This window comes from Anabrus simplex, chromosome 2 (genome assembly GCF_040414725.1).
Source record: "Anabrus simplex isolate iqAnaSimp1 chromosome 2, ASM4041472v1, whole genome shotgun sequence".
Classification (NCBI taxonomy): domain Eukaryota; kingdom Metazoa; phylum Arthropoda; class Insecta; order Orthoptera; family Tettigoniidae; genus Anabrus; species Anabrus simplex.
Window position 1 is genome coordinate 192,919,506 of NC_090266.1, and position 23,798 is coordinate 192,943,303.

The 23,798-nt window shown below is 41.4% G+C and overlaps 1 protein-coding gene across 2 annotated transcripts in view; it reads left to right on the forward strand.

Annotated features, from left to right (window-relative positions):
• The window catches only part of LOC136862736 (putative fatty acyl-CoA reductase CG5065), a 331,924-nt gene that overhangs the window by 249,274 nt on the left and 58,852 nt on the right, over window positions 1-23,798 (forward strand). For both annotated transcript variants that reach the window (XM_067138961.2, XM_067138962.2), the window contains one exon: window positions 21,457-21,602. In XM_067138961.2, the coding sequence (XP_066995062.2) occupies window positions 21,457-21,602 (146 nt within the window). The remainder of the gene's footprint in view (window positions 1-21,456; window positions 21,603-23,798) is intronic.

The following is a 23,798-nucleotide window of genomic DNA, read 5'->3' on the forward strand; positions in this document are numbered from 1 at the left end:
GAATAGTAACTCACAACCTAATACCCAGCCGCGTTTTCCTCTCGTCAAATAATAATAATAATAATAATAATAATAATAATAATAATAATAATAATAATAATAATAATAATAATAATAATAATCCTGTAGTATCATGACGAACGAAGTCCGACTAGCTGGCTGAACGGTCAGCGTTCTGGCCTTCTGTTCAGAGGGTCCTGGGTTCGATTCCCGTCCGGGTGGGGATTTTAACCTTAATTGGTTAATTCCAATGGCACGGGGGCTGGGTGTATATGTTGTCTTCATCATAATTTCATCCTCATCACGACGCGCAGGTCGCCTACGGGAGTCAAATAGAAAGACCTGCACCTGGCGAGCCGAACCCGTCCTGGGATATCCCGGCACTAAAAGCCATACATTTCATTTCATGACGAAGGAACTCTCCAGCAGTAACAATTAGTATCGATCCACTAACATTACAACGGTGGAGTCTAACCAACTTCCCAGCAGGAACAATGAATTTTCAATCATTAATCCCAAATAATTACTGCAACTTCTGCCTCCAACAAGAACAATATTATGAATATCCAATCAACTCTCTAACACCGATCTTGAATTATGAATGTCTAACCAGCTCTCCAATCACAACAATCATCTTCTTCTTCTTTTCCTACTGATTTTCCCACACCTGTGGGGTCGCGGGTGCGAACTGTGTCGCGAACGTGGATTTGACTCTGTTTTACGGCCGGATGTCCTTCCTGACGCCAACCCTATATGGAGAGATGTAATCACTATTGCGTGTTTCTGTGGTGGTTGGTAGTGTGGTATATTGTTTGTATATGATGAGGAGAGTGTTTGTACGGACACATAACCCAGTTGTTCAGTGAGTATGTATGTGCTTACAAACAAACGTCATGCATTCAACGTAAAGCAAAACGGAAGACATTGACTTTTGACGTTATGGACAGTAAGTGTATTTACTATAATACACTTCCTATACGGTACACATCTATTTTTTCTATATAACTTTCCATTACATTCTGTATATCACAAAGGGCTTATCAGTGAACTTAAAACCAAGTACAAGTCTTACGTCCCACTAATTAATTTTTTAGTTTTTCTGATACACTATGACGTGGGATGTCGGAATTTTATCGCATAGCACATCTTCTCCGTATCAGTAAATTTCCTCTGAACTCAGCCGGGAGAGTTTAAGATAGTACGGAGATGGTGCGATGATTTCAATAAACAGGGAGACTATAGGGGAGGGACAGAACATTCACGAGGAGTTGAATAGCTGGCTAGAAAAGGCTTGTTTGGCAAGCAAACCTGATATCTCACATAAAGTAAAGAGAAAACTCTCCAGCCCACCTCCAGCGGTCGACGAAACACCCAGCCTCCATTTGGAACTTGACCAGAGATTTAAGGCCAGATGTTCTTCCCGCTGCCATAGGCTGATACTATCGAAATTTAAACCCGAAATCATGGCATTCATATCGGAAACACTCGATTAAGTGGTACTGTGAGTAAATTTACTGACAAGTTAAATAACCGTTTTATGGCAAAATTTGGCATTCTGGTGACCATTAAAGACGTACAGAAGTTGAAGTTCGTTATAATTTAGCATTAAGTTACTTCTTTAGGTGAGAAAGTAGGGTAATTTTGATTCTCTCATCGTGATATTTACATATGTATTACCTGGTAATAATTCTCTGGTATCCGTAGCACACCATAGGATCCGTAGGACAGACAGAAATAAAATCCTTGGACTGGCAGGGAATCGAACCGGGTAAGTGGCAGGCACATTACTCATGCACCACGGAGAAAGCCATAGGGATATACCTACAATAATTTTGGTCAAAAGCATACGTTGCCAAATGTTGATTCTCTTACACACTGACCTTGAAGAATTTGTTGTCGGTCGTGAATGCTCTGTCCATTCTCTATAGTCTCCCACCAAAACAACTTACACAATATAACGCGAAGGAAATAAATGTGTACAGTACGTACTGTATGTACAATGTAGGAGAGATCCGAAGTGTTTGTTGAACTATAGGACCCATTTATAAGTAAATTATTAGTGTCTGATTCTTGAAGATGAAGGTAGAAGAACATCTGCGCAATAAAGTGTGTCTTCGGAGTAAGAAGGGCCTAATAGCGGAGTAGTATTATCATTGACTTCTCATGAAAGCGTACACAGTTCGAATCCCGTCCAATGGATGTGCGATTTTTGAAATGAAAAGTGGCTCAGAGGTGCTATGGCCCGTGGCTACGATCACATCAGCAATAATGCCATCTACTGTATAAGCTTACTGAGTGGCTCAGACTGTAGGAGCGCTGGCGTCGTGAGCTCAAGTGGTCTTAGAACAATTGTATTTGAGGGTGTTCAAAAACGCCAGTTTAGTGTAGTAGATGTAACTGCAGGTAAAACGAACTCTCTTGGAACAAAATTCCGGCACCTCGGTGACTCCGAAAATATTTTGATAGTAGAACTTCAACCAATTACATCGTTATCGCCGGAGTTATAATTAATGAGTGTCAATCAAAAGCAATGTGTGTTTAACTTGATTATTCATGTTTTAAACTGTTTTTTCTTGTATCATGCGAGTTGCCAATGCACTGTGTATGGCGTAGAGAGTCTAAACGTCACCGTCGACACCCCTCGAGATAGTTTCTCTGGTTTCTCAATTTCCCATCTCAGAGCTGAAAACTTCTTTGTGGTAGTGTGACTCTAAAACCACTAGCAAAAAAGGAATGTCCTCTGCTTTTGATTCTAGACAGAAGAACGTTGTTGGAGGTATATGCAAAAGCAAGCAAAGTCATCTCCGTACAGGCCATGAAGGCCCTTGGAGTGCTGGAAGCTAAAGGCTGCCACTATCCGTAACCTCGGCACCAGATGGTGTAGAGGGGTTAGCTCTACGCCCGGCCGCCTTTGCCCCCAGGAATTAACCCGGTACTCACTTTTGGTGTAGGCTGAGTGAACCTCAAGGCCATGTGCACCTCCGGAAGTGGAAATCTCGCTTCTTAAACGTTATGACTTCCTGACGGGGATTCGAACCCACGTCCTTCCGGGCGAACCGAGCACGCCTTTACCGCCTCGGCCAGGCAGCTCCTTGGAGGTATACGAGATATTGAAATAATGCGGAAGCTAAGCGTACTTTCTACCTCTTCGGTTCCTTTTACTGGTTTTCAGGCCAGACTTCTGTTTTACATTGCTATAATGAGGAAATACCTTAGATCGATTTTTTCTTATATAAAAATTATAGTATTATAGTATAGGTGAGGATAATTGAGACATGAAATAGGCTGTGGTTTAAAAGAAAGTGCATACACCCATGCTTGAGGCTCTATTCGTACCACCAACAGGCAGGAAGCTACGCCTATTGGCTACTGGGCAAGTTAATTCCAGGCCCGCGGCTAATTTCAGGTGAACCTACTTCTTGTTTATATCTGACGCTGAGTAGAATGCAATAAGTAGTTTCCACCGAGATGCTGTATAATTCTGTACATGTTAATTATAATATACCACTCCATACAAGTGATATAGACCCTAAGGCTGTAAAAAATGTACTTACTATCGTCGCCATAAGACCTATCTGTGTCGGTGCGACGTAAAGCAACTTGCAAAAAACGTACTTACTTTCAACTGTCAGCGGTACAATCATTCCCAAGTGACCAGTGTCGATCTTGGCTGAGGTCGGAAGGCACTGAGGGAGTTTAAATACGACGGCTCAGTGTCATTGGCTTCCATCACGTTAAATAACTCCTGTAGGACAAAATTCCGACAACTTGGCTTATTCTAAAATACATAGCAATTGAAAGGAAGGTGGATACGTTACACAACTGACTTTTTCAAGTGTTTCGCAACACTTTTGGTTTTTTATATTTTTCAGTATGCTTATGGTTCATGGTGTGGGTTACTGTAGTCACGTCCTAGTCCATGAACCATGGGCAACGACTGAGTGGCCTAGTAAGTGGTCCTGAGAGTCGGAATACCAGTTGTTATGGAATGGGAGTGGGCATCTCGGACATATTCTGAGTCATGGCCCTCCTTGTGCTCAGGCGGCTAGGACTATACAATTCACCGGTGGTCCATAACCCGTTAGAGGAGAGATCCTCACTTGGACTATGTGCAAGTAGGGTAGCATCCTGCTTCATGAAATTACCGAGCTCAGAACATTTTAAGAAAGCCTCGGACCTATGGGAGTAACGGAGTCCCGCTCCCATTTGACAAGCGAGGGACTCCTTGGAAACAACTTGGCGAACGAAATGGAATTCGATGGGGAGAAAGAAATTAGAACTGGCTGAGTCAGCAAAGAGGATGCATCTGGATGTGCTAGGAGTAAGTGATATTCGGGTAAGGGGAGATAACGAGGAAGAAATAGGAGATTATAAAGTGTACTTGACGGGTGTTAGACAGGGAAGGGCAGAGTCTGGGGTAGGGCTTTTTATCAAGAATACCATTGCACGCAACATAGCTTCTGTTAGGCACGTAAATGAGCGAATGATATGGGTAGATTTGTCAGTGGGAGGAATTAGGATGAGAATTGTCTCCGTGTATTCACCATGTGAGGGTGCAGATGAGGATGAAGTTGATAAGTTTTATGAAGCATTGAGTGACATCGTGGTCAGGGTCAACAGCAAGGATAGAATAGTGCTAATGGGCGATTTCAATCCGAGAGTTGGGTATAGAACTGAAGAGTACGAAAGGGTGATTGGTAAATGTGGGGAAGATATGGAAGCTAATGGGAATGGGAAGCGTTTGCTGGACTTCTGTGCTAGTACGGGTTTAGCAGTTACGAATACATTCTTCAAGCATAAGGCTATTCACCGCTACACATGGGAGGCTAGGGGTACCAGATCCATAATAGACTATATCTTAACTGACTTCGAAATCAGGAAATCTGTTAGGAATGTACGAGTTTTCCGGAGATTTTTCGATGATACAGGCCACTATCTGATCTGTAGTGAACTAAGTATCTCTAGGCCTAGGGTAGAGAAAGTGAAATCTGTCTGCAAACGAATAAGGGTAGAAAATCTCCAGGACGAGAAAATTAGAGAGAAGTACTTGGGTATGATTAGTGAGAAGTTTCGAACAGTGGACAGTAAGCAGGTTCAGGATATAGAAAAAGAATGGGTGGCATACATGGATGCTGTAGTAGAAACAGCAAGGGAATGCCTAGGAACGACTGTGTGTAAAAATGGGAAAAGGCGAACAGCTTGGTGGAATGATGAAGTGAGAGCAGCTTGTAAACGTAAAAAGAAGGCTTATCAGAAATGGCTCCAAACAAAGGCGGAGGCAGACAGAGATTTTTACGTAGATGAAAGAAACAGAGCGAAGCAAATAGTTGTTGAATCCAAAAAGAAGTCGTGGGAAGATTTTGGTAATAACCTGGAAAGGCTAGGTCAAGCAGCAGGGAAACCTTTCTGGACAGTAACAAAGAATCTTAGGAAGGGAGGGAAAACGGAAATGAACAGTGTTTTGAGTAATTCAGGTAAACTCATAATAGATCCCAGGGAATCACTGGAGAGGTGGAGGGAATATTTTGAACATCTTCTCAATGTAAAAGGAAATTCTCTTGGTGGTTTTGCGAACAGCCAAGCTCATGGGGATGAGGAAAATGATGTTGGTGAAATTACGCTTGAGGAAGTGGAAAGGATGGTAAATAAACTCCATTGTCAAAAAGCAGCAGGAATAGATGAAATTAGACCTGAAATGGTGAAGTATAGTGGGAAGGCAGGGATGAAATGGCTTCATAGAGTAGTACGATTAGCATGGAGTGTTGGTAAGGTACCTTCAGATCGGACAAAAGCAGTAATTGCACCTATTTATAAGCAAGGGAACAGGAAGGATTACAACAACTATCGAGGTATCTCATTGATTTGTATACCAGACAAAGTATTCACTGGCATCTTGCATCTTGCGCCAGGTAATTGAAAAATGCTACGAGAGGAATAGGCAGTTGTGTTTATGTTTCGTAGATCTAGAGAAAGCATATGACAGGGTACCGAAGGAAAAGGTGTTCGCTATACTGGGGGACCATGGAATTAAAGGTAGATTATTAAAATCAATCAAAGGCATTTATGTTGACAATTGGGCTCAGTGAGAATTTATGGTAGAATGGGTTCTTGGTTCAGGGTACTTACAGGGGTTAGACAAGGCTGTAATCTTTCACCTTTGCTGTTCGTAGTTTACATGGATCATCTGCTGAAAGGTATAAAATGGCAGGGAGGGATTCAGTTAGGTGGAAATATAGTAAGCAGTCTGGCCTATGCTGACGACTTGGTCTTAATGGCAGATTGTGCCGAAAGTCTGCAGTCTAATATCTTGGATCTTGAAAATAGGTGCAATGAGTACGGTATGAAAATTAGCCTCTCGAAGACTAAATTGATGTCAGTAGTTAAGAAATTCAACATAATTGAATGTCAGATTGGTGATACAAAGCTAGAACAGGTCGATAATTTCAAGTGTTTAGGTTGTGTGTTCTCCCAGGATGGTAATATGGTAAGTGAGATTGAATCAAGGTGTCGTATAGCTAATGCAGTGAGCTCGCAGTTGCGATCAACAGTATTCTGTAAGAAAGGAGTCAGCTGTACGCATAATCCGGCCTCGGTGGTGGGGTCATGTGAGGCGAATGGAGGAGGATAGATTACCTAGGAGAATAATGGACTTTGCTATGGATGGTAAGAGAAGTAGGGGTAGACCAAGACGACGATGGTTAGACTCAGTTTCTAACGATTTAAAGATAAGAGGTATAGAACTAAATGAGGCCACAACACTAGTTGAAAATCGAGGTTTTTGGCGACGTTTAGTAAATTCACAGAGGCTTGCAGACTGAACGCTGAAAGGCATAAGAGTCTATAATGATTATGTATGTATGTTCAATATGCTTTACGTCGCACCGACACAGGTAGGTCTTATGACGACGATGGGATAGGAAAGGGCTAGGGGTGGGAGGGAAGCAGCCATGGGCTTAATTAAGTTACAGCCCAACGCCTTTTTAAATGAAATTCAAGCACATACAGTGCTGATACCTTTGAGCAGGTTACATGTAAGTGTAAAGTTATGAAGCATTAAATTCTACACACGCTAAGAGAAGAGAAGAAACGTATCCTTCTCCGAGCAGGCCTACAAAGGCCCTTGGAAGAACAGCAGGTAAAGGCTTCCACCACCCGTAACATGGGCACTGAGTGGAATAGAGTGGTTACGCTCTATATTCGACCGCCTTTACCTCCAGGAATTAACCAGTTACTAATTTCTGATGAAGCTCTCTAGAAGTGAAATAGTTTTTCTACATGTTTCGAATTCCCGAAAGAGAATCGAACCCACTTCCTTCCACCTGAACCGAGAATACCTTTACTACCACAGTTAGGCATCCCCCTTTCACTCACTTATACTGGAATTTTTCTTCAGCTAGCTAGTGCCGTAAATTATTCATTTTACTTCGTAGCATATTTAATGACAATGAACAATAAAATAATAATGCTATTTGTTTAACATCCTAATCATTACTATCGGTTTTCAGAGGAACCAAATTTTTTCAATTTTGTCCCGCAGGAATTCTCTAACGTGCCGGAATCCAATGATTCGTACTTGTTGCATTTAACCACCCTAAAATGAACCGGGACCGAAGCTGTAATCTTGAGAACAGGACAACAAAGACTAACCAATTACACCACATGGCAATGAACAATTATCTGATTGTAAATAAATGATGACAAATCAATTAACTAAATAGTAACATAGTTTCAGATATTCAAATATTACCCAGTCGACCTATGATTTCATAGAAATATTAATGAAACTACAAGGATTGATTTGTACGGATAGTTCCGAACATTAATTTTAATGGCTTTATTTAACAAAATATTATCTTATTTTAATCGACTACTCTGGTAATATTAAAATTGCGTTTATATAGAACTTGACTGATTTGGAAACGAAGAAGTCATCAAGTTGTATTTCTGGAAGCATTGACATCATCAAATAAATTTCCATTCAAAGGATTCCTCAGAGACCTAAATAAGAGGAATTTGGTAATATCGGATAAATATTGTGAAAGTGGAAATAATTTGCAGTCGATAATGGTTTTGAAATCCAACCAAACACTGAACATAACGTCGCACAATTTAGGGGGGGGGGGGATCAAACAGTCACCAGTGATCTTCAATTAGAGCTGTTGCCTAGGTGGCAGATTCCCTTGTGTATCCTTAAATTATTTCAAAGTAGTTGGAAATTTGTCAAGCATCTCTCTTGATAAATTATTCCAATCCATAATTTAGTGATTATTGCAATGACTTAACAGTTTGTTTTTTTTTACCCTGTGACCGACGTTTAATCTTTATTTGTAACTAGCGAATGTACCCGTGCTTCGCTACGGTATTCTACATTGTATTCGAATATCGAAGTAAATAGTGTACATGCAGTAAATAAGATTGTTTTAAAATTGCATGTCTCTTAGCGTTATCCGAGAAAGAGCTTGGGGAGGTTCCCGTACGTTGTTTCCAATGTAAAGTGTTTGTTAAGGATTTGTGATATAACGGCAGGCTCACTTGCCTACTGCCACTCACAATCGAGTTGGGAAGTTTACATTATAATTGCAGGCCCCATTGCCTACTACGCGGACAGAATCGATTTGGGGAGTTTTCGTTAAAATGGCAGCCCCCTTTCCTACTTCAAGACAGATTACAGTTGAGGAGTTTCTATTATAATGGTAGGCAATTACCCTACTATCACTCGAAATTGAGTTGTGCAGTTATTATAATGCCGGGCCCATTTTCCTTCTGTCAGCCAGCTTACTGCCAGTCACACCAAGTTGGTGAGTTTCCATCAAAATAGCAGGCCACTATGCCTAATGCCAGTCACATTTTAGATGATGACATTTCTTAATAATGGCGGGCACCCTTGCCTACTGCCAAACACAATCGGGTAGGGGAGTTTTAAACAAAACTGCATGCTCACTTGCCTTCTGCAAGTCAAATCGAGAAGGGAACTATTCATTACAATTGTAGGCCTTCCTTACTAATGACAGTTACACAGGAGTTGGAGAAGGAACCCTTTCCTACTGCCAGTCAAAGTCGCTGTGTGGGAGTACTGATTACAATAGCAGACCCACCCTTTCTCGATCGCTAAAAATCGACATCAGTGAATATATATAGATCGACATACGAAAGTATATGCGTGTTTACAATATTGAAGACCTTCATTTACAGATTAACTGCTACTAAACGTACGTCATATCGACAAAGGATTATACCATAAGACATGCCGGATTTAGTGGCCTAAATGGCTGGTCCTATGATATGTCATCCTTTTTTTTTTTTTTTTTTGCTAGTTGTTTTACGTCGCCCCGACACAGATAGGTCTTATGGCGACAATGGGACAGGAAAGGGCTAGGAGTGGGAAGGAAGCGGCCGTGGCCTTAATTAAGGTACAGCCCCAGCATTTGCCTGGTGTGAAAATGGGAAACCACGGAAAACCATTTTCAGGGCTGCCGACAGTGGGGTTCGAACCTACTATCTCCCGATTACTGGATACTGGCCGCATTTAAGCGACTGCAGCTATCGAGCTCGGTGATATGTCATCTATTCTTGGGTCAGATTGAGTTAGAAACGTGGAACAGGGTAAAGGTTTTGTAAGTTTATCTCACATTACATTACTTTTCGGATAATTATGTGACAGCTACATACATAGCATTTGGCTCACATATGGCTAGTGGGTGGGCCAATTTTCGTGAAGAGTTTGATGATTCTGTATTTCATATAAGTAATTGAAAGTATGAATTATGCATGTGAAAATTCCAAATTGACTTAACATCGATTAATAGAGAAAAATCAAACGTAAAAGGGATACAGATACGGCAAAAAGTCATAAGACCAAGGCTGTAGATCATTCCAAATTGAACGGAGATTGTGCAATCCGTTATGTGATAGGAATTTCCGAAGGTCTGCACCATCATTAAAATTGCCTGCATATTTCGATATTCTTCGGGGATAAAAAGTGAAAAATTTAATGATCTAGGATGTTTTCCGTTCGTTACAGGCTAAAACGTATAATTTTGTCAAATTTCAATTATCTTCTTTTTCTTCTGGCAGATTATGCCGCAATGTGGATTTTGGGCGAGGCGGGTAAAAATTAGGACTTTCAGGAAACTAAACCAAAAATTATGGAGATGGTCATTATTACCCCTTAAACGGAAAGCTGTACGAAAATTTCGCCAAAATAGTCAGTGTAGAGGCACACAGTCGTTACGATTTGATTTATATAGATAAAGAATCTGCTCCATGTAAAACACCTTTTGGGCTATGTCCGCTGGACTTAACCTGCAAAAGTGATCATTCATGATATCTCCCTTATTAATCCTCCTCACGAAAAAATGCACATGATAAAAAAAGGTTTAGAGGTGGAATTCCATCACGTTTGGTCGATTTCCAGTCAGGTTGGTCTTGTTCTGTATATATTGTGGAAGAGTAAAATCACCATTTGTGTTCCCTATAAACCGCCAGTCCATTCCGGAACATGAAATGTTATTTACGTTTAAAAGCTAGCTTTGGACAGGTGGATGCTAAATATAAATTTTGGTTCGAATGTCTTCAGTAGTTTTCAAGTTGTAAGGAATACGCTTTACACGCACCCGCTCGTGAGTTAAGTCCGATGGGACTTGTACAGGAACACGGTCCGTTAATGATATCTCCCTTATTAATCCTCGTATCGAAATGATGCACATGAGAAAAAAGGTTTAGAAATTAATTTCTACCAAGGTAGGTACATTTCCATTAAGTTTGATTGTGTATATTTTGTGGAAGTGCAAAATCATTGTTTCGGTTTCATATAAACCCCCAGTCAGTTCAGGGATTTAGAAACAATATTTGCCCTAAAACCTATCAAGGACAGGTGTATTCTAAATATGAATCTTGGTGGAAATACATCCAGTAGTTTGTAGCACTCGCGTACATACGGCGTAATTAAGGAAGAAATAATACAGTTAAGAATGTTGAAAGTAATAGAAAATGGATTATAACTGAGGACAGCCGGATAACGACAAATATGTAAATGCCAAGTGAATGTATTGGAAAATCAAATGCCCCTCAATAAATTATCCTAGTGTGAGTTATGGATATAATAAAGCGGTAACAGAGGAGAAATTTAGGTCCAGTGATTCTTAGGTAAACAAATAAGATGATGACTAATGGTGTTATTACTTAATCTATTCGAGGGCGGTTATAACATCCAACGATATTCCGCCAATATCCCGCAGATAGGCCGATTGACGCCTCTCTTGCCTTCTACCCAAGGAACAACCACGAATTTAAAAGCATGATGAGGAAAATGGCAATACGTTACTTCCCTGCTGGCATGCAGTCAGAGACGTTGCCATGGTAACCTGTAGGTTCGTTGTCGCTCTGTCGGTCACTCAATGCAGAGCATGATACCAGCGGAAAATTGTAAATTTCTCCGTCATGTGAAGAGTAAGGTAAATTATGAACATAACGAAAGTTGTTTATAATGAAGAGACGTTTCACGTACGGTAAACGAAGTTTACAGAAAATCAATAGTATAAGAGAAAATGGAGGAAAACTATTCTGGTTTTCCTATAAACCCCCGTCTATTCAAATATTTTAAAATGATATATATATCGAAACCTTCCCCGGGATGAATGTACTCTAAATATGAAGTTTGGTTGAGATCTATCCAGCCGTTTCGAAGTGATGGTGGAAAAACCATTCTGGTTTTCGTATAAACCCCCGGTCTATTCAAAGATTTTAAAATAATATGCATATTGAAACCTTAGCCGGGATGAGTATACTCTAAATATGAAGTTTGGTTGAGATCTATCCAGCCGTTTCGACGTGAGGGTGGAAAAAACATTCAGGTTTTCCTATGAACCCCACGTCTATTCAAAGATTTTAAAATGATATGCGTATCGAAACCTTCCCCGGGATGAGTGTACTCTAAATATGAAGTTTGGTTGAGATCTATGCAGCCGTTTCGACGTGATGGTGGAACAGACAAACAGACAGACAGACAGACAGACAGACAGACAGACAGACAGACAGACAAACAGACACGAAACGTAAAAACCACCGATTCGGTCTTGAGTTGACCTAAAACGGATAAATAACTGAAAAATTGGCAAAACAAAAGAAATTACAGACAGCGGACCCCCTACAATTTTATTTATATAGATGTTTGAAGCCAGTTTCGATTCAGTTAATTTATAACTGTTAGATTCTTCAGTCTGCCGAAACTAATTTTGAAGAAATTTATAAACTACCTAAAAAAGGAAACATAAGGTAACATAATTATACTTGGAAAAGAAACAACTTAATTAAAATAGAATAGATTATATTTTAATTAGTCCGACTTCATGGCTAAATGGCTAGCGTGCTGGTCTTTGGTCCAGGTGGTTCCGGGTTCGATTCTCGGCCAGGTCGGAGATCTTAAGCACGTCTGATTAATCCTTCTGACCCGGGAACTGGGTGTTTGTGTTTGTCCCAACAATCTCCTCTTCATATTCAGACAACACTTCACACTACCAAGCACCACAGAAACACACAATAGTGATTACATCCCTCCATATAGGGTTGCGTCAGGAAGGGCATCCGGCTGTAAAACAGGGACAAATCCACATGTTCCGCACAGTTCGCACCCGCACCCACACAGATGTGGGAAAAGCGTTAGAAGAAGAAGATTGTATTTTAATTAAGTTGTTTCTTTTTATGTGTAATTCCGTTACAATTATGTTTTCTTTTCAGATGGCTTATAAATGTATTTATTCAAAATTAATTTCAGCAGGCTGAAGAACCTAACAGTTATAAATCGGCGTTTAAACTGGCAAATTTTCCTGAAAATTCACGTGTATCAAATAAAGTCGAGTGGCCAAAACTCAAGCTGGGCCGATGACCTGGATGTTTAGTTGCTGCACCTCCCTTGGCTAACTGACCCCGAGCTTTTATATACATTTTGCGGGGCCATAATCATCAAAACTCAAACTACCACGCCGAGTTTCTCGGGCGGTAGAGAGCTGTCGTTCTGAACCTAAGATGGTGGGTTCGATCCCAACTCAGTCCGGTTGTATTTGAATGTACCCAGCCTCGTATCGGTAGATTTACCAGGACCTAAAAGAAGTCCTGTAGGAGAAGTGGTTAATGGAACGTAAAACCAATAACATCAGGTTATTAAAACTCAAACTATCAAGCGAGTTGGCAAAGCGGTAGGGTAGTCTTGCTAAAAACTTGGATTGGGGAGATGATAAGTTTGACCTGTCGGTGACCCAGAACGTGTTTTCCGTGGTTTCTCGTTTTCACACCAGGGATGTGCTTATCCTTAACTAAGGCCATGGCTGGTCATAGCCCTTTTCCATCCCAGCGTCATTGGAAACCCTCAACCTGAACCACGGTGCTAATGTAGCTGGGACACGCTGAAGAGTGCACCCTCTGTACACGTCACAAATGCTTTTAAACGTCTGTGTAACGATTTCTTTCCCCTTTTATAGAATAATAGTACCTTATGTCGAACCTGAAGTGTTTGTTCACCTATTTACTCGAACACACAGATTTTATTGATCACCGTAGAACATTACTTCGACAGTCAAAAGTAATGATGTATGTTACAGCATACCAGGTTTTCCTTTCAGATATTACATACAGGGTGGTCGGAAACAACGTGAACCGGTCATATAAGCGTTTAAGTGTCCGACTCGTTCGATGAATGATCAGCGTACTGTCCTCCGGTTCAGAGGGTTCCGGGTTCGATTCCCTGCCGGGTCGGGGACTTTAAACTTCATTGGTTAATTCCAATGGCTCGGGGGATGGGTATTTGTGCTGTTGCCAACATCCCTGAAACTTACATATAACACTATCCTTCACCGCAATAACACGCAGTTACCTACACATTGCAGATGCCGCCCACACTCATCGGAGGGTCTGCCTTACAAGGGCTGCACTCGGCTAGAAATAGCCACACGAAATTATTATTATTATTATTATTATTATTATTATTATTATTATTATTATTATTATTATTATTATTATTATTAATGCTACTTGCTTTACGTCCCACTAACAACTTTTGCGGTTTTCGGAGACGCCGAGGTGCCGGAATTTTGTCCCGCAGGAGTTCTTTTACGTGCCAGTAAATCTACCGACACGAGGCTGACATATTTGAGACATTCGATCACCGGATTGAACTAGGATCGAACTTGCCAAGTTGGGGTCAGAAGGCCAGCGCCTCAACCGTCTGAGCCACTCTGCCCGGCATTATTATTATTATTAGTAGTAGTAGTAGTAGTAGTAGTAGTAGTATATCAGCGTTAAAGTGTTGGTCATGCTGAAGTTAGGCAATCATATCGCTTCGAGGGCTAATTTAAATAGGCTTTGTGAGGTGGTGTTGCTAAATCTGCACGTGGCTTAAGACCGGCTTGAAAGCACCAATCGAAGCAAAAACTTCACCACGGGAGGATTTTGAACACGGACCTCCCAGCTGACTGCATCTCTCTATAGAAAGTACGCTACGGTGACACTGGATGAAACTCACGGTGTGATTGTGTTTGATGTTGATTTCTCGGCATGGCTCTCAAGCCGGTCTCAAACCACGTGCACATTTCGCAATACCGTCTCGAATAGCTCAGTTGGATTCGCCCGCGAAGCGCTCTGATTGGTTAGCTTCAACAGGCGATAAAATGACAACGGTGCAAAAATATCGAATTATGTTTTTCAAGTTATCTATTAGTTGACCAACCCTCTAACGACCACATATCCGGTTCACGTTATTTCCGACCACTGTGTACGCTCCTGTTAAAACGACCGGAAATTTTCTGACAACCCAGTAGGCGGATATATAAGTATGAGTCAACATCTCCATAAATAACAGTGGCCTCATGTCAGGGGAGACACTGGGACTGAGTATACCAAAAAAAAAAGAAAGAAAGAAAGAAAGAAAGAAAGAAAGAAAGAAAGAAAGAAAGAATCGCAGTGCTGACCAACTAAAGGAAGATGTGTTACAACCAAGTCAATTCGCACCCGCGATCCCACCAGCGTATGGGATATACTGTACATAAAGAAGTCCTAATTACAGTTGGATTCTCGACACTTGTGGTATTTCTTCCTTTCTTACTTACATTAATACGAATATGTTGCCTTTCCAAAATTTAAATAGTCTTATTGTCCCATATCGCCACCAAAATCTGGTGATGCCCCTACTAGCCAGTCACTCAGGCGTGTCCGGCCCTACCTCCCTAAGCATGTCTAAAATTTTATCGCTAATACAGATTTAGGGGAACATATACTTCGACAGATCGGCATTAATATCTGGTGAACCTATCTATTAAATAATGGGTGACAATTGGTCAAATTATTTACTAATTTTATTCAAATAGAAAGACATGAAACCACAAAATGATTGAACTCAATAAAAACGACGAAACAGAAACACACACAAATAAATTTACATTATATCAACAGATATTCACGAGTCCATCAACAAGCGGAATCCAACGTAGAAACGCTTATCAGTTCAGAATCAAATAACTCGAGTATAACCAGACTACACTTGTGATTCAATCATGGGTGACTTGTATTTCATTAATGAGAAGTGAGTAGCTTAAAATGTTATGTCCGCAGACACTGTGGTGAAATCCTAACCGTCTTTACGTAATTATTTTAGGGGTGTTATCACTTAGCCTACACTTATCTTAATAATCGTATTTGAATCGCAATAACTAATTACACACACAATAAAGTTACACGCAATGACCTAAAACCCTCACGTGGATTTCAATACACCACGATAAAACACATATTTACAATAAATCAAATCAATAAATTGGCCTGTAGCACACGCACCTGTAAAATCATGTCATTCTCACAAATATACATAAAAGAAAACACACTCTGACCAAGAGAGACCTCCGCCATTCCACGTTCATCGTTTCTCATGCATACCGAAGCTGATTAACTGTCTGTGAATCTCAATTTACGCTCTCTAAATTAATCTCCTCTAATGATTTCCTAATTATGTGTCATCGTTTCTAATCTGATGCAAAGGATCAGAATGGCTATGATTACTCTCTCATATATAATTACTAGGGATATTCCCTGCGTATAGGCTACTATCTAAACAATCCTCGGGGCTATATCTCTCTCTTTAGACGATCCCTACGTCCAGTACTTGCGAGAGGTCACAGGCTCCTCTAATTCATTAATTCCTCTCGAAAATTCAAAATGCGCAATCTAAGACGCTGGTAACCACGGCCCCGCCTGCACTTCGAAGAACATGCTGCTAAACATCATTATTACTGTCCCCAAGGCCTGTCAATTAATTGTCTATTCATGGCACTAACGGTTCTCTATCGAACTCCTGTATGAACTTCACAATAAAATACAGTAATTCCACAGTCCTACATGAACTACATTATCTATCTGCTTTCTCATGGCATGTAAATGACGATTCTATCCCAACACCTCTTTCGACCTAACTGATTGACTTCGTTCGACGATTCCTCTCTGCGTCCAGCAATTTATTTTATTTTTTTATTTTTTTGCTATTTGCTTTACGTCGCACCGACACAGATAGGTCTTATGGCGACGAGCAATTATTTAACCACGACCTACTGCTTTCAACTGATTTCTAATTAAGCCTGCGATTCACATCTAAATTCACACTGACCCTTGTTCCAATTTGAACAGGCAAGATTTTCAACGACGAGTATCTAAACACAAATAAACCGGAAATGACAATAATTTCATTCAAAATCGCACTCGCAGAATGGTTCTCACATCCATGTTTATATTCATAACACTGGGCATGCAAAATACTCAACTACGCTAGACCTGACATGATCTTAGAGGCTGATATGCTTACTTGGTCCTTTAGGTTTACTGATTAATAAGAAGATGAATATACCCTGATATAAATTAACTTAAAATGACATGCTTTTTACTGTTTTTTTGCTAACGGCTTTACGCCGGACCGACACAGATAGGTCTTATGGTGACGATGGGATAGGAAAGGCCTAGAAGTTGGAAGGAAGCGACCGTGGCCTTAATTAAGGTACAGTCCCAGCATTTGCCTGGTGTGAAAATGGGAAACCACAGGAAACCATCTTCAGGGCTGCCGACAGTGGGATTCGAACCTACTATTTCCCGGATGCAAGTTCACAGCCGCGTGCCCATAACCGCACGGCCAACTCGCCCGGTGCTTGTTACTTTACTATCAAATGAATACGATTCACGGACCATATTATCATCATTTTAGTTAAATAAATCTGGCAGTTGCCTCGTCACTAAGAATTGATCAAAGGAAGTATTTAATTATGACTACGATGTACAAGAGAACCCTATAATTAACTACGTAAAGTATTACATTCTTGGGAATTTAAAAAAGCTACTCATCTTTGTCTCAGGCTGGATGGCCCCATGCAGTTTTACTCGTTCACCTTCATCGTCGGAGGATGTTCCAGAAACTCATTCTCCATGAGTCTGTTCCTGACGTCTCGTTCCATAGTCTCGGTCCCTCTGTGATGCTGCTGCTACCGGGACCAGCTGTGCTGAACCTCGGTCGTTGTTGACTGATTAGTAGCCTGGTAACATTTGTATGCGAATTTGTGAGGTTTAGCTGTTTGGCTTAACTATAAAGAGTTTATGGCTACGTGAATATTATATATTACATCTGGCTAGGGTGATTTCAACAGCTGGATCAATGTGTCTCTGCATACACATAGTTCAGGAATGACGGCATCTCCGCTTCGCGATGACCGACAGAACAAACCCGCACTCTGTCACTCGTTCTGTAATATCGGAATTGAACTCGGCACTTCAGCTTCCGCGCGCTCTCGTATTGTCGCTTTTTTTGTGCTCTGGACTTGCACTCGTCGATTTGTTCATGTCTTTCACACATGCGTCTACACTCTAAGCACTGCCGTGTACATATTACGATCGCGCGACGCAGTCGGGAAAATGAGATATTCGGGTGGCGCGCGCCCTATGTCTGAAGAAATGCTCTTCCAACGTTCAACTGTACGAGGACAGTCTGTTATAGTCTCTGATGGAGGGCGAATGTAGTACTTGACTGCTAACACACCAGTAAATTGTTACTGATAGACGGATAAAAAGAATGGTAATCCGATCTGGCACTTTTTATCACTTCTGTTGCTCCTCCTACGCTCATCCAGTCATATTACAATCCTTAATCCCGCTCTATTTGTCATCGGTCCTGGGGTCACTTTTGTGTCGGGTGATTTCGTCACCAACTTCGATTCCTCCCTGGTATCAGTTGACCGGAGTCTGTTCTCAATCTGCCCTTTTGCTCTCGTCTTCCGCCCTTCCGGCTTGAAAAATGTTTCCGAACTCTCGGCTTTCTCTCAAGGTTTGTTTTCTTTTTATGAAACTTTTCGGGAATTCTTTAAAAAATATTATATTTTTGCGCATCCTTTTATCAAGCACATCCAATCGGTCAAGGCTTTGTCTCCTGCGATGTATTGTTTCACCAGACAAGCATACGCTCTTTCGTCTGTATACTTTCTTAACCATGGTTTATGTCAGGTAGGGACAGGTTTATGAGCTGTATTGTCGTGTTTTTCGCTGTCCGTCCTTCTTCACGCAGCTGTTTCTTTCCTTCCTGGCTCGACGCTGACGTAAACCTAAAACTTACATTTAGATTTCGTGACTCTGCGAAATTGTCCCAATTAATACCTATGTACAACACAATGAGCACGCATGCATAAGGGCTCGTCGAGTGTACCGAAAGGGAGGAAGGAAGGAAGGAAGGAAGGAAGGAAGGAAGAATCACAGTGCTGACCAACTAAAAGATGTTACAACCTACTCCAGGTGACTCGGTGACTCAATTCGCACCCGCGACCCCATCAGTGTGTGGGAAATACTGTAGATAAAGAAGTCCTTATCACAGTTGGTTTCTCGACACTTGTGGTATTTCTTCCTTTCTTATTTACGTTAAGTCGAATATGTTACCTTTCCCAAATGTAAATGGTCTTATGTCTGCTGCTGCTGCTGCTGCTGCTGCTGCTACTACTAGTACTACTGCCATGTGCTTCTTTCGGCTTAGGTAACCCTGCAGTGCAGTCGAGTTGAGACTGGAATGGCCAGTCTCTTTTTTTTTGCTAGTAGTTTTACGTCGCACCGACGCAGATAGGTCTTATGGCGACGATGGGTTAGGAAAGGCCTAGGAGTTGGAAGGGAGCGGCCGAGGCCTTAATTAAGGTACGGACCCAGCATTCGCCTGGTGTCAAAATAGGAAACCACGGAACGCCATCTTCAGGGCTGCCGACAGTAGGATTCGAACCCACTATCTCCGGAATGCAAGGTCACAGCCGCGCGCCCCCAACCACACGACTAACTCACCCGGTGGCCAGTCTCAAACAAGTATGAAATATATAGCTTTTCAACTACATTTCGAACTCACTCAGGGTAGGTAGGTTTATTTGTCTTGGAAGAGTAGAATAAAACTCAGTACCTGAGACTGGAGAGGTCCGCGCATCCGGGATTCAATGCGACGACAGTTTGATGCATGTATCCGTGTTAACGGAGGACTTTTCGAACGTTTCATGTTACAAAGAGTTTCATGTGGTATGCTGAGAGTTCTGTCCCTGTGCGTTTCTCATGATTATTCTATTGCGTAGAGTTGTAACCGGGCGAATTGGTCGTGCAGTTAAGGGCGCGCAGCTGTGAGCTTGCATCCGGAAGATAATGGGTTCAACCCCACTGTTGGTAGCCCTGAAAATGATTTTCCGTGGTTTCCCATTTTCAGACCAGGCTGTACCTTAGTTAAGACCACGGCCGCTTCCTTTCCAATCTTAGGTCTTTCCTATCCTATCTTTACAATAAGACCTACTGTATCTGTGTCGGTGCGACGTAAAGCAAATTGTATTATATACAGGGTTATTCACCTAACATGTTACACGCAAATAACTTCTAAACCATTAAATATATCAGCATTCTGTTTTCACATTCGTGAATGGTACGTAGGGTCTTGTAAAATAACGTGCTACTTAGTCTTATGGGGTGATTACCAAGCGAGATATTGATACCAAGTTCATATTTTTAAATGGAACGGCACAAATTCATAGAGCTGATTTAAAAGTCCATCTGCGTACAAGTTCAAATATGTAAGTATTTTCAAAATTGGACAATTACTTTTTGAGATATAAGTAAGAACAGCATGCGCTGTTTTGCATGTCGCATCAGACGGTGTGAAGTCGGGCAAGGACGTATTGAGGCGCAAGCAGTTTCCTGGGAGTGAGTTCAGCAACAGAATGGATACCAGGCATGTAAGCACCTCGTACACATGTGGTGGGTTTGCAAAGTGTGTATGACAGACGAACACAATGACAGGACAGAAAGGGTTGATGTGTTTAAAAGGAATAAAATAAGCACTTTGCCTTGAAAGGAACATAACGAAAGCTATAATTGTCACTGGTTTTAGTGTACAGTTCATACTACTCTATGAGTTGAGAAATGAACATAACACAAAACACCGGAAGAGCTCCTTCTAGAAAAGCAAATGTTCAGCGCTGATCGTGGTGAGATGGCAGCAACACTATTATTTATGTTTTATTTTACACGCATTAATCTCCGCAGAGCTCCAGCGCGACTGTAGTAGCGCGCATTCGGGAGAGCGTAGGTTCGAGACCTGCCTCGTCCAACCAGACATTGATTTTCATGATGTCCAATGTTCAACATCAGGCAAATACCGGTTAGGTACCTTTGTGATAGGCCACGGCCGACTTTCTTTCCAAATCCTTCCCATTCCCATCCGTCAGAAAAAATGCTAAACTGAGCGCAGCCTATTACATGTCATAACAAAACAATACAACTTTAATCTCCCTTCCCCGTTGTGTGTTCGCCAGTCATACAATAACGTTCCACACCCAGGGTATGTTACGGTACATCACATTATGTTTACAGTACATGCCTGGTATCCGTTCTGTGGCTGGAATCAAGGCCAGGAAGCAGCTTGCGCCTCAATATGTCCTTGCCCGACTTCACGCCGTCTGATGCGGCATGCAAAACCGCGCATGCTGTTCTTATTTACATCTCAAAAAGTAATTATCCGATTTTGAAAATATTTACATACTTGAACTTGTGCACAGATGAACTTTTAAATCAGCTGTATAAATTTGTGCCGTTCTGTTTAAAAATATGGAGTTAGTATCAATATCTCGGTTGCAAATCACCCCATGAGACTAAGTAGCACGTTACTTTACAAGACCCTACGTACCATTTATGAATATGAAAACAGAATGCTGATATCCTTAATGGTTTAGAAGTTATTTGCGTGTAACATGTTAGGTGAATAACCCTGTATATTCGTAAGATGGAAATAAAGCGCTCACAGACTCATGTCCATATAACATCTTCTTCGTGTGAGGTATGTATTCTGAAATGTCGGCCGTATATTATTGTCACACCTTTAGTGAATATCTTTGGTTCTTTAATAAAATCGCATTTTTCTGCTTTGTTTAGGCATTCGTTCACCTATCCACTGCATTCTGCCACTGCGATCAGGAAGACCTGGAGGAAAGGATGTATCCCTGTCCTTATGAGCCTCAGGACTTAATGCGCGCTATCCAATGGATGGATGATACCACACTTGAAATGATCACTCCAAGGTAAGTGGCCACAGTCTGTTCAAATATAGGAATAATTTCTTACCAAACTCGTCCGGTTCCTTGGCTAAATGGTCAGCACCGACGCTTTCGATTCAGAAGGTCACGGGTTCTGTTCCTGGCCTGGTTACGCATTCAAATCGCGCATGGTTAATTCCTCTGAAGAGGAATGGATATTTGTGTTTTTTCCAATCAGGGTTGCAGAGGTAACAGAAATAGGTTTCAGACTTACTCGTAAAATGACAAATTAAAGATGAACGAGCATGTAACGGGTTACTTAGAAGCGCTTCTCGCCAATTAAAACAGGAAACAATTGCATTAAATTATTTTTAAGTATTTAAATGTATCAATATACCACTGTATATACAACAAGAAAATGCAACATCAGAAGGGCAAGAAAGCTGTACACCACAGTTATAGCATAACATTAGAATTAATTTGCTGTGTTACCGTAACTCAAGGGTTGATCAGTTATTTAAAATAGCTTGGTCATTTGCCAGGAAGTCGTAAAATTTAAGAAACGAGATTTCCACTTCCGGAGGTGCATATGGCCCTGAGGTCCACTCAGCCTACACCAAAAATGAGTACCAGGTTAATTCCTGGGGGCAAAGGCGGCCGGGCGTAGAGTTAACCACTCAACCCCATCACGTGCCGAGGTTAACAATGGTGGAAGCCTTTACCTTCCACTCCTCCAAGGGCCTTTATGGCCTGTTCGGGGGTGACTTTGCTTTGCTTTGGTCATTTGCAATTGGCTTCCATATTAAGGCATAGGCCTATTTGCCACTAATACTGTTAATTAGTTATTATACATCTTACTAATTTTATAGATTATCTGGTAAATCATAATAATAATAATAATAATAATAATAATAATAATAATAATAATAATAATAATAATATATAACGATAATACAATCATAGCAAAACGTTAATGAAGGTGTTTTTCAAATTCACATAAAAGATCAGTACCAACTTAGGGTTTCCCTGTCTTTTTTCTCCCTTTCTATTTTTCTCTTTCTTATTTACGTTAAGACGAATATGTTCTCTTTCCCAAATTTAAATAATATTTTAAACCACGCAAACTCAACTCAAGGAAAAGCGGGCAGAGGGCGAGGTGAGTACATTTTGTGCTAGCGAACGGGCATCGAGACGTTGTTCTTTATGGGAGAGCGGCAGCAGCGGACATGTGTAACTATACTGCGGTGTCCGTTTGTGTATTATAATATGAGAGAATACGATGGAATTCTAAAATATATTACTCAATTATATTCAGTCTTCTAAGCCGGGCTGAGTGGCTCAGACGGTTGAGGTGCTGGCCTTCTGACCCCAACTTGGCAGATTCGATCCTGGCTCAGTGCGATGGTATTTAAAGGTGTTCAAATACGTCAGACTCGTGTCGGTAGATATACTGGAACGTAAAAGAACTCCTGCGGGACTAAATTCCGACACGTCGGCGTCTCCGAAAACCGTGAAAGTAGTTGGTGGGACATAAAGCAAATAGCATTATGATCTATTACCAGTCGTCTAATGTTAAGAATAAAATATAAGTAGCTAGTATAATTGTAAGAATAAGGGCTGGGTAATTATAAACTTTAATAGGAGGTAAGATCCGCCTCTGTGGTGTAGTGATTAGCGTGATTAGCTGCCACCCCCGGAGGTCCGGGTTCGATTCCCGGCTCTGCCACGAAATTTGAGAAGTGGTACGAGGGCTGGAACGGGGTCCACTCAGCCTCGGGAGGTCAACTGAGTAGAGGTGGGTTCGATTCCCACCTCAGCCATCCTGGAAGTGGTTTTCCGTGGTTTCCCACTTCTCTTCCAGGCGAATGCCGGGATGGTACCTAACTTAAGGCCACGGCCGCTTCCTTCCCTCTTCCTTGCCTATCCCATCCGATCTTCCCATCCCTCCACAAGGCCCCTGTTCAGCATAGCAGGTGAGGCCGCCTGGGCGAGGTACTGGTCATTCTCCCCAGTTGTATCCCACGACCAAGAGTCTGAAGCTCCAGGACACTGCCCTTGAGGCGGTAGAGGTGGGATCCCTCGCTGAGTCCGAGGGAAAAACCGAACCTGGAGGGTAAACAGATGGTGATGATAATAGGATGTAAGATGCTAAATTGTAAGATTGTAAGATGTTCAAGCATGTGAAAAGCTTGATCTGAAGAGGGGTTAAATTATTTCTGCGATTCTTTCCAATTTCATATA